This window comes from Symphodus melops, assembly GCF_947650265.1.
Source record: "Symphodus melops genome assembly, chromosome: 6".
Lineage (NCBI taxonomy): Eukaryota > Metazoa > Chordata > Actinopteri > Labriformes > Labridae > Symphodus > Symphodus melops.
Genome location: NC_136696.1, coordinates 26,954,395 through 26,971,680, shown reverse-complemented (window position 1 = coordinate 26,971,680; position 17,286 = coordinate 26,954,395). Strand labels below are relative to the sequence as shown.

The following is a 17,286-nucleotide window of genomic DNA, read 5'->3' as shown; positions in this document are numbered from 1 at the left end:
ACACACACACACACACACACAGCTTTTAGGTGGAGAGTAAACCAGCAATTGACGTGACATTATGTGTGTATTGGTCTCACAGTGTGTTCAAAACTATGACCTCAAATATAAATAAATTTTGGGGACGTTTCTGAGAGTCCACCTTCACCTGTCGGCGAAAAAGCTGAAAATAGAAAAGAAAAAAATGATTTAGTCGCGTACAACAATTTAAAACTCTTTGAAAAAAGTCTGACTTGTGTTTTCCTTTTTTAAAAATAAATAAAATCAAACATAATTTCAGCTCACGAGCCGCCTCTCAAAATGAACAGAAACTGCACGACTTTTTCTTTAGTTTCCAGCTTTTGCAACAACTGCCCCAAAAATGTACACCTCTCTATTTTCCCCTTTTCTCACTTGAGTTTGGTGTGTTTTGTTTACACAAGAAGTGTGTTTATTCCTCCCAGTATCGACACCCGAGCACACGCACACACACACACACACACACACACACACACGTACTCCACCTCCCCTAAATTCTGCAACACAAAACATCTCTCACATTTAGGTTTCTGCCCCCTCCTCTAAGCAAACACACACACACACACACACACACACACACACACACACACACTCTTTGTTCGACCCTATCAAAGTCAACACGTGCCCTGTTTTCTCCTTACACACACACACACCCTTAAAAACGATCTTTCATTAGACGATGAAATGTGTCTTATAACCTGTCCCGTCTGCTGCCTTCAGTCCTAAATGACACCATTTTATATCGTGTACTTTCGTGCATTACAAGAGAGTTGATGCGCGTGCAAAAGTTAAATAAAGGAGCAGAAGGAGTCACAACATGGCAGCTTCTTCTCTGTGAGGACAAAATATAAAGACACGGGAATCATTGCGTTAAAGTCACTGTTTAAGGAAATAAATCCACATTTACACTGGTAATGCTTTCCCTGGAAATGTACAGTTCAACACACACTTGACGAGAAAACGCACGTGCCCTCTCCGTGTGTCGCTGTCCACCTCTGTGGTGCTGAAACTACACGAGTGGACGGCGACACAGAGAAACCCCCTTAAAGTCTTTAAAACCCATTTCAAACACACACAGCTTTTTCACATCTCTACGAGCTACATATAAACACACACACACACACACACACACACTGTGCTTTACACACGACAGTCCACCCAGCAGTAAAAACTTTCGCTCTTGTTTTCAGCACTTCTCGTCCCATTTATCCACCATTTCTACAAAGTATTTGTAACAAAGCAAACAGCACAGTCGATAACTTTTTTTTTTCTACAGCAGAAACACACAACAAGTTTCGTCCCTGCAAAAAAAAAAAAAAGCGTCTGCACGTGAAGTGCTTGGACGACAACACGTTGCTCTAACACATCGTAAAGCTGGCAGCTCCTTGCACAAATGTCTAATGCATATAACGATATCTGACAAACGACACAGGTCCGGAAGCGTCACTTCCAACAGTTGACAATATAGTGGATTATTGAATTGTAGCTTCACACACACCTTCAGTTTCAGCCCCTCTGTCCGGTCCCACGTGCACAGCAGCTGCGCCTGAGGACACGAGAGGAGCTCCAGTTTAAAATCAGAAGAGAAGAAAAGGATGCTAGTGACTTTGCATTTTATTTAGAAACATCTCAGCCCTTAAATTCATGCAAAGACTTCAAGAAACTTTACATTTCCCTCCATGGCATCTTCCTGTCTGTGTGTGTGAAAAAGTAGAGATTCATAAAACTATCTTCTTTTTTATTTTTCTAAGAATGAAAGAAACAGACTTATACTTGCTCTTTAACTTAAATGGGTCTGATTAACATTTTTCTCATCTCTCTAAATTCTATTTTACTTTAATTAATTTATATAATATTTATATATGATGTATTTTTTTCCTAATCAGTGAGTAACTATTTGAAAATGTAATTTCTGTCTTTATGTATTTGACACGCTGCTCATTTATTCAGGATTTTTTTTTTGCTTCGATTGGTTTTTGTAGAAAATTTAAAAGGAAACATGTAACTCACCTGTGAGTGTGTGTGAGTGTGTGTGTGTGTGTGTGTGTGTGTGTGTGTGTGTGTGTGTGTGTGTGTGTGTGTGTGTTTCTCGTGTTGGCCGCTCTGACGTTCTTTTTTGATCCTGTAACACAGAAATAGATTTCTTTTTAATAACACACACTCACACACACGATGACTGAATGAAAACACACAGAGAGAAAAAACACACACATTCTGCTTTGTGATTTGGAAGTAGAAAAACAAGCACACACACACACACACACACACTCACACACACACACACACACACACACATCATGCAGAAAGCATCAACAATGCTCAAACACTCTCATGTTTAAGGTTTTTAATTTTTTATTGTCTTTATGTTCTGATTAATGTCTCGACACTGTGTTCACATTTTTGAAAGGAATTCAGATTTGTGTTTAAGACTAGCTCAGACACACACACACACACACACACAGACACACACACACACACAGACACACACACACACAGACACACACAGACACACACTGACACACACAGAGACACACACACACACAGACACACACTGACACAGACACTGACACACACACACACACAGACACACACTGACACAGACACTGACACACACACACACACACACACACACACACACACACACACAGACACACTGACACACACACACACACACACACACACACACACACACACACACACACACACACACACACACACACACACACACACACACACACACACACACACACACACACACACACACACCTTTAGTTTCAGCCCCTCTGTCCGGTCCCGCGTGGACAGCAGCTGCGCCTGAGGACACGAGAGGAGCTCCAGTTTAAAATCAGAAGAGAAGAAAAGGATGTAAAAACATGAAAGAACTTTTTCAGTTTCACGTCTGTAAGGTTTTAAAGATGACGAGGTTTAACATTCAAAACTTTACGTTTCACTCCATGTCATCTGTGTGTGTGTGTGTGTGTGTGTGTGTGTGTGTGTGTGTGTGTGTGTAGCATGAGAGAAACAGGAGAGAGATTAAAAAAGGATTTCTTCTTCTTCTTGAAAACATTGAGAGAAACGTAAACATTTAAAATCACTCCTCGTTCTCTACGAATTCAAGAAACAAACGCGACCTGTTGACTCTGCAGGCTCAGAAACTTCTGGAATAAATACAAATGTCTGAATCTGAATCTGATCAGGACCCCCCCCCCCCCCCCATACGAAGTCCCTCTGTCAGAAAAACCCATCTACACCAAATCCGCCCTGCACTAAATCAAATAAAGCCCTCTTTTAGCAGCTGCTGTTTTTAAACGTCCTCTTTGAATGTCTCCACTTTGTGTTGTGTCTTTTTTTTTTTTTTTTTTTTACGTGAGGTGTGTTTATTGTCCGAGCCTTAAAGAAGCATTTCTGTCACAGTGAGTCTCTCGATTATCTCTCTTCAGCTTTTTAAATCCTTCTTTAAATCGTCCTTTAATTCGTTCCTCACAAACGTAACAGGAGACACTTTGAATTGTTCTGATTAGATATTAGAGGTCGTATCAAATAAAAACAGAGTTTGTCTAATTTGGACGACAGAAGTCACACACACACACACACACACACACACACACACACACACACACACACACACACACACACACACACACCTTGAATCAACTATTATTCAGTTTTAAAGAATCTGTTACGTTCAATTATGAAGACATTGAGTTCCTCTGTTTTTCTTTCTGTCGGTGTTGTTGATTTGTTTTTGATTTGTGAAAGAAGGTCGGCCATCTTATTCTGTTTCAGCTGCATCCTGTGTGTGACACGTGTTCTTCCTCTTCCTGCTCCTGTTTTGCTCACGGACTCTGTCTCAGTGTCACGAGAGAAAACGCTGAAACGAGCAAACAAATCAAACATGAAATGAAATATATTCAAAGAAACTTCATCATGACTGGTGTTATTTTATCTCTTAAAAAAAAGAGTCATTTGATAAATAGACACGCAGCTCCAGACGTTAGAACTGTGTGTGTGTGTGTGTGTGTGTGTGTGAGTGTGTGTGTGTGTGTGTGTGTGTGTGTGTGTGTGAGTGTGTTTTCTGACATGTTTTAAACACTTTTACAATTTGACTTCATCTTTATTAAATTCTAGCTTCTTGCTAAATTTGTGTTAGTGCCTCACACACACACACACACACACACACACACAAGCTGGATATCACTGTCTTCTTCACGGAGCCTTATGTGCTTTATTATCCAGACGAAGCTGCACCTGTTTGTTTGTAAATATTGATCAAATATCCGACTCTCTGAGTTTGAACAAAGATTATTATTCTTCAGATTCTTTGTGCTTCAGAATAAAATAAGAAATAATAATAAACCTCGCACCTCTCTACCTTCCTGGTCTCCTTCACTCCTGCACTTCCTCTCGGACCCTCCGCCCTGCCTCCTCGCCTCAATGCTTTCCTCAACGGGGTCTCGAGCCTTCGACAAACCCTCCGTCACATGAACCTTCACGTCACACCTCAAGACTCTCCTCTTTACATTCACTCTGTCTGAGCGCATCCTTCTCCCTGTCTGCTCTTTTTGTTTTCATGTTGATTGTCTTCCTGTTTTTTTTTTACTTCCTGTGTCTGTAAAGTGACCTTGAGGGAGGTGAAAGGCGGCCATAAATAAAAAGTGTTATTATTCATGTGAGAATTTGACTGACACAAACAAAACAAAAGAAAAGATGACAAACCAAACAAACTCCCAGAGTCCTCGACAACATCCCAGCAGTGTGTGTGTGTGTGTGTGTGTGTGTGTGTGTGTGTGTGTGTGTTTACATGTCACATGGTTCCTTTGTGAGTTTAATGATTTTTTTACAAGCATTTGTTGTGTCTGAATCTCCGACCTCATTTCTGTTTATTCTACTTAGATTTTGGATTTTATTCCAGGTTTTTTTTCCCTCCTATTTTTGTGTTTGAGAGCTACCGTAACGCCGGGATCAATCAAGGATTTCTGATATTTCACCGTCAGGCTCACACACACAGTGATTTCATACTAAAGCTTGTAAAATACAAAAAACACCGGTCACTCCTTTAAGAGGACAAATCGATGTGCAGTAAGTGAGGTTGAAATAATGTTGCCCCTGCTTTGAGAACAACGACACCAATTATAAACTTTATAAAACGTTGTGCAGAGCTCGATTTACAGGAGTGCGTCGTCATCACCTCCTCTCACAGCTTCCACTGCACAGATTGTTTTCATTGATGCGCTCGGTAGCTCTCTCTCTCTCTCTCTCTCTCTCTGTCTCTCTCTCTGTCTCTCCCTCTCTCTCTCCCTCTCTCTCTCCCTCTCTCTCCCTCTCTCTCTCTCTCTCTCTCTCTCTCCCTCTCTGTCTCTCTCTCTCTTTCTCTCTCTCTGTCTCTCTCTGTCTCTCCCTCTCTCCCTCTCCCTCTCTCTCTCTCTCTCTCTCCCTCTCTCTCTCCCTCTCTCTCTCTCTCTCTCTCCCTCTCCCTCTCCCTCTTTCTCTCTCTCTGTCTCTCTCTGTCTCTCTGTCTCTCCCTCTCTCTCTCTCTCTCTCTCTCTCCCTCTCCCTCTCTCTCTCCCTCTCTCCCTCTCTCTCTCTCTCTCCCTCTCTCTCTCTCTCTCTCTTCAGGACGGCTGAACTCCGGGGGTCAGGTTTCTAAAAGTTCACCTCTTCTCTTTAAATAATCACTGAATTATTTCCTCTACAGCAAACTATGTTGACGCTACTGACAGTGAATGAACACACACACAAACACACACACACACACACACACACACACACACACACACACACACACACACACACACACACACACACACACACACACACACACACACACACACACACACACACACACACACAATTATTAAGGGTTAACATGAGAGATGCATTTCTGGCAGGAAGGGGGTCAACTGTGTGTGTCTAATGCAGGGAGCTTTACTACCCTCTCCTCATCACGTGTGTGTGTGCGTGTGTGTGTGTGTGTGTGTGTGTGCGAGAAGATTTGATTTCTGTATCTTATTGTTCATGACCGTGGAAACTGTTTTAAGTTGCACGCTGCCTTTTTTTAACCTCACTCTAAAAGCACACTGAGCTTCTCTCCTGCACTCTCACCATGTGAACAGTTAAACCACATCAGACACTGAAACCACAGCACAACAAGTCCAGAATCTGAAGCCTGCACGCATCTCTTAAACCAGTTCAAACAAAGCTGTTGTGATATACTCACATCTCAGATTACACACTCAACAGGTTTAATCCAGAAGATCTCAAATCAGGTCCGAGCGTCACAAACTCAACAACGACGAGAGACTCAGGTCAAAAGAAATCAAAGTGTGGGATGAAATCAAGAAAACTCCGGGGTGAGGTTTTACATTTCTCTGCCTCCTCTTAAACAGAAAGTTCCTCCTGTGTGTTTTCTGCGTCTCCCTCCCATCACAGAGGTGTGTGTGCACAGGTGCAGCATGCAGACGAGATCATCCTGCACGCTCCCTCTGACTGAGAAATATTTGGATTTGGTAAAAATGCAAATTCTCTGGATCTGGAAACATTTTAATTACTGCACCTTTATCTATTTATTTCCTTTTTATATTTGTCTTTGATGTGAGAGAACGACGTGTTTCCCCTCGTCAGGGTCACCCAGCACCACGGGTGTGAGGTATGATCCAACCGTGCACACCGTAGACGTACATGCTGTGCACGGGGAACCCTGTTGGCCCCCTGATTAGATCCTAACTTACGACTTGTTGTTTAAAGCAGATTTAAACATTTTAAGTGAGAGAGGAATAAAACATGGACTCTCATTAGAGTGTTCCCCGTCTCTGTCCGCTCGCTCTCTCTGAGGTTTCAGATGCTGCAGGACGCACGGCGCTCTGCTCTGTCTTTCTTCTGCACATGAAGAAAGACGTCCATTTTGGATGTTTGTCGTCTCGCTTTGTGAGTCTAAACATCATCTGTCTGATGGTGTCATATCATCCCGCTCTGACACTGCTGTTTACAAAACTCACAGCTTCTAATCAATAATTATATTCTTCTGTATTATACATTTGATTTGTTTTGATCTTCCCATCCTGTTTCCATTTGTGCGCTACAGTTCTTCACTTTTTCATTCATAAAGTATCACTTCATCTTATCTTCACTGAAACCTGGGTTTTAATTATATGGGCGGCTTCTCTCAACAAGAAGGTCGAGGGTTTGATCCCCAGCTCCTGCAGCCACACGCCCGACGCGTCCTTGGGCAAAACACTTAACCCTGAGTTTCTCACGCTGCTTGGTCTGCGGTGCAGGATTGGATTAGCTGCTTGTGATGGATTCGTTACTCAGCAGTCTCTGTCAGCAGTGTGTGAGTGTGTAGGTGTGACCTGCAGTGTAAAACAAAAACTCTGAGTTGTCAGATGACGAGAACAGAAATATTCAAGCTCAAGTCCATAAACCTTTTATTTATCAAAAATGTGGGCGAGCCTCTACATGGGAGGTTTTTTGCATTTTCTGCATCGAGGCCTCGTGTGAGCAGCTGTGATGGTGTGTGAGCAGAATCTGCTCTCGTGACGAACACACATCTTATGTGAACAAATTAATAAAAAAGAAAGTTAATCTCATTCACACAGAACCGACGTCCTGATTGAAATAACAGCGTGCCTTTTTATAAATATCTTTCTCTATTGAAGCAGCTGGAGCTGGGCATGCACTTAATTAAATTTACCGTTATATTACAAGTGCTGCTGGAGCTTTTTTTTAATTTTTACCTCTTCAGCTCACGTGGGGTTAAAAGTTTTTCAGGTTTTTTCTGAGATCATTCAGTTGTGGCTTGTTGATACTTGACCAGATGTTCCCTCTTTCTCGCTCCACCTTTTATTTCCTCTTTCCTCCTCCTCCACCTCCTCTTTTATTTACCCTTCTTTTTTGCAGATGAAAAACTGAGTTCAATTAAATGCAGAGTTTAAGTTCTTTTCTGATATTTCCGGACAGATTCACTGAGGGCGAACGCCTCGACTTAAAGCCAGTCTGCTCTACCTTTTATCCATCGAAGCTTTCTGTGTGAATCTTTTAATGTCGACTCGTTTGCTGATTTTACAGTGAAAAGTTGAAACTTTTCCTGCAATTTTTTGGTTTATTTTCACTTGGAATAAATCCCATTCACACTCAAGCAGTCAAAACTCACACCCATTTACCTTCCCAGTCTGGGACGTGTCTGGGACGTCTCTCTCTCTCTCTCTCTCTCTCCGGCTCTGAGGACAAAGGGGGGGTGGGTGTGTCCCACTAAAAACTGCCCTGGCTTTCAGGAGTGTCTGGTGGTTCAACTGGAAAAAAAAAGGCGTAGGTTGATCCCAAGCGTTCTCGTTCTCTGTCCTCCCGTCCTCCTCCTCTTCCTCCTCCTCCTCCTCCTCCTCCTCCTCCTCCTCCTCTTCCTCCTCCTCCTCCTCCTCCTCCTCCTCCTCCTCCTCCTCCTCCTCCTCTTCCTCCTCCTCCTCTCAGCCTTTGTTGTTCTTCTCCGCTTCATCGGCTAGTCTCCCTTTTCTTTCCGTTATGATCCTTTAGAAACAAAAACAAAAAAAGACGTGTGTAAAAACGTTGGGTACAAACACTTTCAAAGAGGCATGACTGCACATCGACACTGGGTCATCATTACATGAGAATGAAACACATGAAGAAGTGTGTTAAGTATTTATCACATGCATGCACTTCTGATGTGATGAGCAGAGAGACAGCCGGTGTGCGTGCAGGTATCAGGGGCACAGCTTCTGTTTGGGCGGGACACAAACTGTCGGTGGCCCCGCTTTGGTCAACTCCCCCGGCCCAAAAGGACAGACTGCTAACAGCTCCCTTTTTTTACTGCACGAGTGATTCTGCATGTGCTGCAACACACACACACACACACACACACACACACACACACACACACACACACACACACACACACACACACACACACACACACACACACACACACACACACACACACACACTGGAACAGTCGCGTACGTGTAAATGAAGAAGAACACGTCAGACATCCTGCCACACTTTTATTACTCGCCATCACGCCAAATATATTCAGACTCTCGTGTTTGGAACATTGAATTAAACGCCGCCGAAGTCAGTCAGTGACGTAAAAAAAAAAGAGTTCACCGTGGATTTAACAAGGATTAATCCGACACTTTATGTTCTCTTCACTTGATATTTACACACACACACACACACACACACACACTCTTCTTCTTCTTCTTGTACAATCACACTGGTTTTTAAAAAATCCAGATGAAGCCGTGAGGCTGAAATGTTTCAGAGGCTTTTTGCGTAAATATAAAGAAAGAAGAGGGAATTCATCCTTCGTGTGTGTTCGGTGTATCTTCTCACTTTCTGTCAAGATCTTCCAAGAAAACTTGATTTAAATCAATCTCTAATTATGTTCTCTTATAAGAATACTGCTGATGAATCCCAGTGATACCAGTCCTCCCAGTGCAGACACTGGTTTAGCTGTCTCTTGTTATACAGGGGATGTTTGGTTTTTCTTCTTTTGTTTAACTGGACTTCTGAGTCTGTTCAATTATTATTTTTTGATTCAGTATGTGAGGGACGAGATGTGAGCAGAAAGATTTACTTCACCCTCACAGAGTGTGTGTGTGTGTGTGTGTGTGTGTGTGTGTGTGTGTGTGTGTGTGTGTGTGTGTGTGTATGGGTTTATATATATTTTTCTTTTACTCATAATGAGAAACTCAGGCCTTTTTTTTTCTTTTTTAAATCTTGAAATAAGATGTTTAAATCAGGTGACTGTGGATTATATATTCAGTGAAATTAGAAATGAGACAAACACACTCTTGGATTTGAGTTTGAGCCGTGTTGTTGTTGTGGTTGAAATGTGCAGGCTTGAAAATCTCCTCCCAAAACCGAATACAAAACTGACAGCTGACGTGTGTGTGTGTGTAAAAAACTCTGCTATGAAGAAGGTATTTAGTAAAAAAATAAGGAAAGATGAAATGTGGCTTAAAATAAATGTCTTGAATGAAATCTGTTTTTCCAGAAACTAGACGACTTTTTGCAGCGCACACGTGTTTTTAAAAGTTCATGTCTCGTATGTTTGGATTTTCGGTGCAAAGCAAAGAAACATGTAGAAAAGCAAAGCTGGATAATCGTTGCTTGAAACGCATCCTCTTCATGAAGTCTGTTTCTATGACATGAAAAAGGACTGAACAACAGTCTGACTGCTCGTGAGTTTGAGTTGATTTGATTTCTTTGTGGTGTGTTTTTCTCTGCACTGTCAGAAAGGACGAAGCTGCACTGTGAATGAACAGGAAGCTCGTGACACAACAGGTTTCCACCAGTTAATCTCAGCAGAATATCTCTAATGCAAACCCAAGGAGTGCTCACAGACAAAATGGCTGACTGATGTTTATGTTGAGCTGGATGTATTTTAAGGGCCCATCTAGGGGCGGGCATCGTAAACTAGTTTATGCTATAAATGCTGTAGCGTGTGTGGCATTTCTTTACTTGCTCCGAATTCAAATCAACATTAAATATTAGTTATATTTTTTAAGAGTTATTAAAAAATATAATATAAGTTAAAAGAGTTATTCAGAGTTAGGTGTGTTGCTGGTATGATTGACAGGCGCCTCAGCTCCAGCTCTTAGCCTGTCGTTAGCTTGACTCAAAGTGAGGCTAAAAACAGGATTTCCAACATGGCGGCTGCTGCCGATGAGCCTCCAGCGCCCCCTGCAGGAACAGACGGGAACGTCACTCAGGCGTTGTCCGTTTATATTTACAGTTTATGTCTGCGGCCGGACTCAAGTGGACTGTCGATGAACTGCAGGCTCTTCTACTTCTGCTTTTTTAAACGAAGAGGTCAGCGCTTGGATTATCAGAAAGATGGGAGAAAAATGATAAAACAAAAACAAAAAAGGGGAAATCCTGGAAATTCAACACTTAATTTACATTTTAGAGGCATGTTTAAATACTTTCAAAGTGTCATCTGAAGGTGAAGTTAGTCACAGGAAACTGTTGTTTACAGCTTCGCCGAGCGTTAGGCCCCTTCACTGAAAAAACAAACAAACATCTGGAAACATCTTCCAGGAAACAGACACACTCATCACAGACTTTTCAAGGGGCCTAAGTGCATGCCCTGTGTGTGTGTCGTTCAAACACACACAAACACAGAAACACACACACACGCACACGCAACAGTCCATTAAAGTTTTTCAAGCCATGATCACTAAAAATAAATAAATAAATAAATAAAAAAAGCAGGAGCAGGGGAAAAAGACTGAGAGGGCCGAAGGTCAGGAAGTCGAGGAAGAACGAGATGTTTGACTTTGTCAGGAGGGATTAAAGAAGGGATCAGATTTAATGCACAGATCGGAGGAAGGAGAGAAATAATGAGCGCTCTTTTTCTGGTGAACTTCTTTGAAAAATTACCGGCAGCTTGATTTCTGTACGTTGAATATCTCAGATGAATCAAGTGGATTTGGACGTGTGTATTATTTCTGTGCTCTTGTCTCAACAGGCAACAGAAACATGAATCTTTTTGTGGAGATTATTCTTAAAACATCCAACCAAGCGCTTCCACTGTTATTGTCTTTTATTCGTTTGCGAGCATCCGACTTTAAAGTTTAGTTTTTTTGTAAAACAGAACAATGTCACGTGTTTCTCCGAGCCGGGACGGAGCGTCACACATTTTCTTCATGTGGATCATTTTGAATCAACTCCGTCAAGTTTCTTTAAAAAACAGACAAAAAAGTAAAAAATGTTGCAACTTTTTAAAAATTTTTCAAGTTAATAAATCGTAAAAAAAAAAAAAAGGATATTAAAAGTTCCAGTTCAACTCGTGTGTGTGTGTGTGTGTGTGTGTGTGTGTGTGTCTATTTGAAAATGTGAATCAAAGTTGACACCATATGGCAAAATTTTGAAAAAAGTTTGAATAACATAAAAAGAAAGGAGATTGGTTTAGTGACAACCGTGTGTGTGTCCATCTGTGTGTGTGTGTGTGTGTGTGTGTGTGTGTGTGTGTGTGTGTGTGTGTGTGTGTGTGTGTGACAGTATACAGAGAACGAGGAGAAAAAAAAGACAATGTGTGAGAATGAGTCATTAAGTGTCAGCACGAGTGCGTCAGCATACAAGTGACAATTTAGTTGTGAAATTCTGTATTCCTGATGAAAGAGTGTGTGTGTGTGTGTGTGTGTGTGTGTGTGTGTGTGTGTGTGTGTGTGTGTGTGTGTGCGTTTCTACATACAGTATTTGTGGGTTAACTGTAAGACGAAGGAGAGGAAAAGTGTTTGTCCTCATTTTCAACTTTCGATGAAAACGTAAAAGACGTTTTCCTTTCTTACAGATATTTTTACACGTCGAAGATTTTACGTCAAACTTTTTAACAACGGAATGAAAATCTGCTCGTCCAATCAGCAGGTCACAAGTCTTTGACCTTGGAGTGACAGACGCAGCGGGAGAAACTATTATCAGTCCCATGACGAGTGTAGGAGAGTGTTTACGTGTGTGTGTGTTTCTCTGTGTGTGTGTGTGTGTGTGTGTGTGTGTGTTTACGTTTTGACAGGTGGCGGCACACAAATAACAGGAAATGCATATCTCTTACACGTGTGTGACTGTGAACTCGCACGTTCTGATGAGAACGGCGTCATCAGAGAGGAGAGTGGGAACAAATGAATTCACCTCCGGAAGTTTCTGCCCCCCAAAAAGTGCAGCGACACGATCGAACAAGAAGGCGTCACATCACCTGAATCCTGGCGCCGCCGCTTTCACTTCCTGTTTAAAGACACATCACTGATCACCTTCAGAAACAGATTTAAAGTCCAGATCAGAACTGTCGACAGCGCACGAGCCCGCCTGCAGCCTCAGACCCACCTCTCTTATAAACACGTCTATGTTTCACTGCTTTGTCCAAATGTTTTTATCTTTCATCTCCTTTGTTTTGCTTTTATGTTGTTTCACTGCTTTGAACAATCTTGAATCTTTTTTTTTTTTTTTTTGTTACATAAATTGAAACAATTAAAATGAGTTTATCAAGAAGGAAAACAGCCTCTGTATCGGATGTCGTACCTGCAGTCATCACGGTAAGAATCCACTGAACACCAGGTGCTGTCGCCTCCTCAGTCCTCTGGACTCACATGCATGGAAAAAAAAAAATCACAATACAGAAAAAAGGAAATACAAATTCAGATCGTCCACTTTTAGAATAGCTGTAAGAAATTAAACAAGATGCAAAAGAAGACGTCCGAACTGAAGCATCAGCTAAACGTCACTTCCTCCTTTTGTCTGAGTGAGTCAGCATGACGCCTCACATCAAGTCATCTAAAGTTACTCACTAAACTACTGCTTAACGAGTCGATCTTTCCCCTTTAACTATGAACAACACGTGCATGCAGGCCATGAGGAAGTACTCACTACCCACTCGTTTCCCATTTCTCACTCATGATGCAATATTTGTGCTCCTTATTGAAAAGAGTGACCCGGTTTTCAGTTCTGTGTTTTGTCAGAAGAGGTTGTACGCTTTATACGTCGAACATTCAAACAATCAGTCGGCGGTACTAGCAGCAGCAGCAGCAGGTCCAGACAAGTGGACTGGGTTTGAAATCTGATTCTTCAACGCAGACGCCACTCCAAAACACAAAACTATCATTGACTCAAAACTCACTGAAAAAAATCGGGCTTGTAGTTTGTTTTATATGTCAACGCGGTGTGTCGGAATTACTCACATAAAAATGCTGCATGCAAACTTCTGTCTGACGAGCAAGAAACTGGCGAGCAGTGTTTCTGTACTGAATCATTCCCGATGCATGTCGTTGTGAGAGTTAGACATCGTGCAGGAGTTTGGATGCACATTTCTATATGTTGCCCTTTCCTCTTGTTACTTGGAATTACATGATAGGTGGAGATGGTGAGGGTATATAAATCAGTCAGAATAGGCTGTGCACTCACAGGTCAATCAGCCAAGTTACACAAAGAAAGGCAACAGGTGCACCAATGAAATATGGAGATGAGTCGTTTCTGCATCGTATCAACCAATCAGAAAGTCTTGGGCTGACGGGTGAAGCAGCTGCTGAAGTTCCTAAAAAACTGGGTCCACTTGAGGCCGAGTCGTCATTAAGCTCCCAAACTAAAGGCTCGGGTTAAAGCAGCTTGCCGTGAAACATTTAGGGCCTAAAAACAAAAGGACTGTGCTGCTTTTGCGGCTGCTAAACTTTTCGCAAATGAGACGAAAGATGCACAAAAAAAAAAACTGCACTGACGAGCAGACAGCGGCCCGTATGCGTCCAAGTCCAGGAGGGAACATTCACCAGTTCAGCCTCCTTCAGATGCAAACACAGGAAGCGTCGCTGCGATGCTATCCGACAATCAGACAGTGACAGTGGTGCTTTTTCACACCAATCAGACGGCACCGTTTCTCTCTCTGCTTACTCAAACAAATGCAAAAGAACAGCACATTGCACTTTAAGATGTCAAACTTCAGGAAAACTTTCAAGTGATCGGGAAAAAAAAATCTGCCTCTAAAATAAAGAAGCAATAAAGCCTGTAAATATTACTTTGACTTTACTATTGTTAATAAAAACTGGTGGTTAAATCTGATCTCTGAAGCTGCGGACAGTTTTTCTCAAATGTCACAAAACAAGACAAAAAACCTGGAGGACCAAGACAACTTCCTGAGCACCTGAATATCATGAGCACTAAATGCTTTGCGAATTAAAACTTTAATGGGAGCCGATAGCGGGAGAAAAGTATGCACAGTTTTTGGAGCAGCCGCAGTGAATCAGACCCGTCAGAGTCTCAGTCTGTGACCATTCTTACCGAGCCTAAACGTCTCTTTAAGGGATTTAAGATCAACCCTCTCTGTTCCTGAAGGCTGGCTCCTACAAATCCAAGACTCCAACATCGCAACGCTCGTAGACTCCTCTCATAAACACACGTCAAATAAAAGGGAAGGTTGCTCTTTTGGAGCGCCAAACATGTAAGATATCTACTGAATGAAACGAGAAGAAAGAACTTCACGAGAAATATCTGATCAGACATGAAGGAAACTTTTAACCTTCTAACTTTAGATTCTGGATTTGATTGGACCAGAGAAGGTAGGCGGGGCTTTGAAGGCCGTTTTGGACGCCCCTGGGTTTGCCAGATATGAGAGCAGTTATCAGGTGAACAGGTGCTGCAGCGATGGAAGCGGGCAGTGGAACTGCTTCAGATAGAAGTGATTGTACTTTCTGCGTCAGACAGAATTCAAAGTTGACAGTATAGACACACGAGAGGTGAAAGAATATTGAATACTGGACTCTATAATAGCAAACATGTACATGAAGAGGATGTTGGAGGTGAAAGAACAGACAGATGTGTAAAAAACACTTCAGTGCTCGTCTCGTATTTTTTAATTTAAACTTTCACTTCAAATCAAAGAGACCATGAAGTGATCGAATGATTCAAACTTGATTTATTTTACCCAGTCAGTCAGCTCGGTCACAACTTCAGCTAAAACTCAGGTACATGTTTGAGTTTACAGAAGGCGACGTGGAGGACACGACTCTCCCGCTCACGTGAAGTTACTCGGATGTGTATTTAAGCTGTGATCAAATTATAACAACGACGAGGCAAAGAAGGATTCAGGATGGATTATAATTTGCCTGCACAAAAATCCCTTTCAGCTGAATACAAATCTGAAGCCTGAACTTCTGGAAAAACGAATGACGAAGCGACCTGTGCATGTTATGATGAGGCCTACAGTATGGCTGCACCTGCTCCAGCAGCTGAACTAAACCAGAGACCAACAATGGAAACGTCTGCACAGAAGGAGACGACTGTTACTGTATAAAAACAACCTTTCTGCTCCTGTGCGGAAATATTCACATGAAGAGCCGTTTAAAACCTTTTGTTTCTGTGACATCAGCAGGCTCAGCCGTCTGCACGATGCAAAGACAATGAGGACGCATGGACGACACACGGTAGCACACACACACACACACACACACACACACACACACACACACACACAAACGCAGTGAAATCTTAGAAATGTGAACTTTGCTGTGTGTGACATAAAGACCTGACTGACGAACCAATAAAAACAGAATCAGGTTTTGTCTGAGTAAGAGTGTGTGTTTGTGTGTTTGTGTGTGTGTGTGTGTGTGTGTGTGTGTGTGTGTGTGTGTGTGTGTGTGATCTGGACTACCATTCGGGTGTACAAAACGTTGCTCAGCTAAAAATAAATAAAGGGCTCGGGAGAGGAGCGAAAAGCATTATGCGCTGTGAGTCACGAACAGGAGTGCTGGTGACGATACACTCCCCCCACTCCACACACACACACACACACACACACACACACACAATTACACCCTCTACTCCCCATTCAGACGCTGACAGGGAGAGTACTGCTTCTCAACTCTCGACAAGTTCTCCCAAAAACTCCAAGAGACTCTATAAGAGACGTATTTGTTCGTTTCACACACTCAAAAAACCTCAAAAAAAATGACCCAACATCTTCGGGATTGAGAAACACAAACGTACCATTTTTGTCTAACTCTCTAACTTTCTCATTTTGTCTGCCTCTGATAAAACGTCTGCATGACGTAAGCGTGAGCTGATGTATGGACGCAGCAGCAAATATCCAGGAAGGCTCAAACACAAGTGCTGACGGGCTGACATCATTTCTAACACATAACTGTACATGTGATCGTCATCTATGTAACAAATCTGCTTCTTTTTTTTCTCTTTTTGTGTTTGTTCATGTTGTGATGACATCCAGTCACAAGTCGCACTGATACAAAATACAAAAACTTTATCTGCTGCCACTGTTTTACGTCACGTCCCGCCTCCTGAGAATTCAATAAAAGATTTGAAATCTTCTAAAAAAAAAAAAAAAAGGTTTACATCCTTTCAAAGAACCAGTTTCTGCTTGGTGATTTTTTTTTTTTACAGCCCTTTTGGGTTAGGGTCTTTAATCTTCTATTCCTAAAGATAACTTCAGAGGCCGTTGGTTTAGCTCAGGTTAGGAGCTCGTGTCCTTGTGGCCGTCCTCCCGTATTTGACCCCGACTCGTGTAACCTTCCCGCCTTGAACTCGTTAAAACGGGCCAATACGTTTTTTTTATATTTTATAAGCAGTTAAGTCATTTTTCAATTCAAACGCCAAACACGCACTGGTTCCAGCATGACACAAATGTCCGCACTTCTTTTGTCTGTTTTTGTGCGTCAGCGTCTTTAAAGCAACAACAGGACAAAGTGAACTCTTTTAGAATATATATATATATATATTTATTTATTTTTATATATATATAAATATTATCTCATGTGACAA

At 42.0% G+C, this 17,286-nt stretch overlaps 1 protein-coding gene across 12 annotated transcripts in view; it reads right to left on the bottom strand.

The window, feature by feature from the left end:
• Window positions 1-17,286, bottom strand: part of LOC306825530 (uncharacterized protein) — a 35,371-nt gene continuing 18,085 nt past the window's right edge. For 5 of the 12 annotated variants that reach the window (XR_013779282.1, XR_013779283.1, XR_013779284.1 and 2 more), the window contains 4 exons: window positions 8,178-8,538; window positions 2,785-2,826; window positions 1,517-2,140; window positions 1-163 (listed from right to left, as the gene is read on the bottom strand). Coding sequence is in view for 7 of the 12 variants with exons in the window: in XM_079346328.1 (XP_079202454.1) it covers window positions 8,478-8,538 (61 nt within the window). In the remaining 5 variants the exon portion in view is untranslated. Of the gene's footprint in view, window positions 164-1,516; window positions 2,141-2,784; window positions 2,851-4,561; window positions 4,640-8,177; window positions 8,539-17,286 lie in introns of those variants that run through there. The other 7 variants (XM_079346331.1, XM_079346325.1, XM_079346330.1 and 4 more) reach the window with 5 other exon arrangements.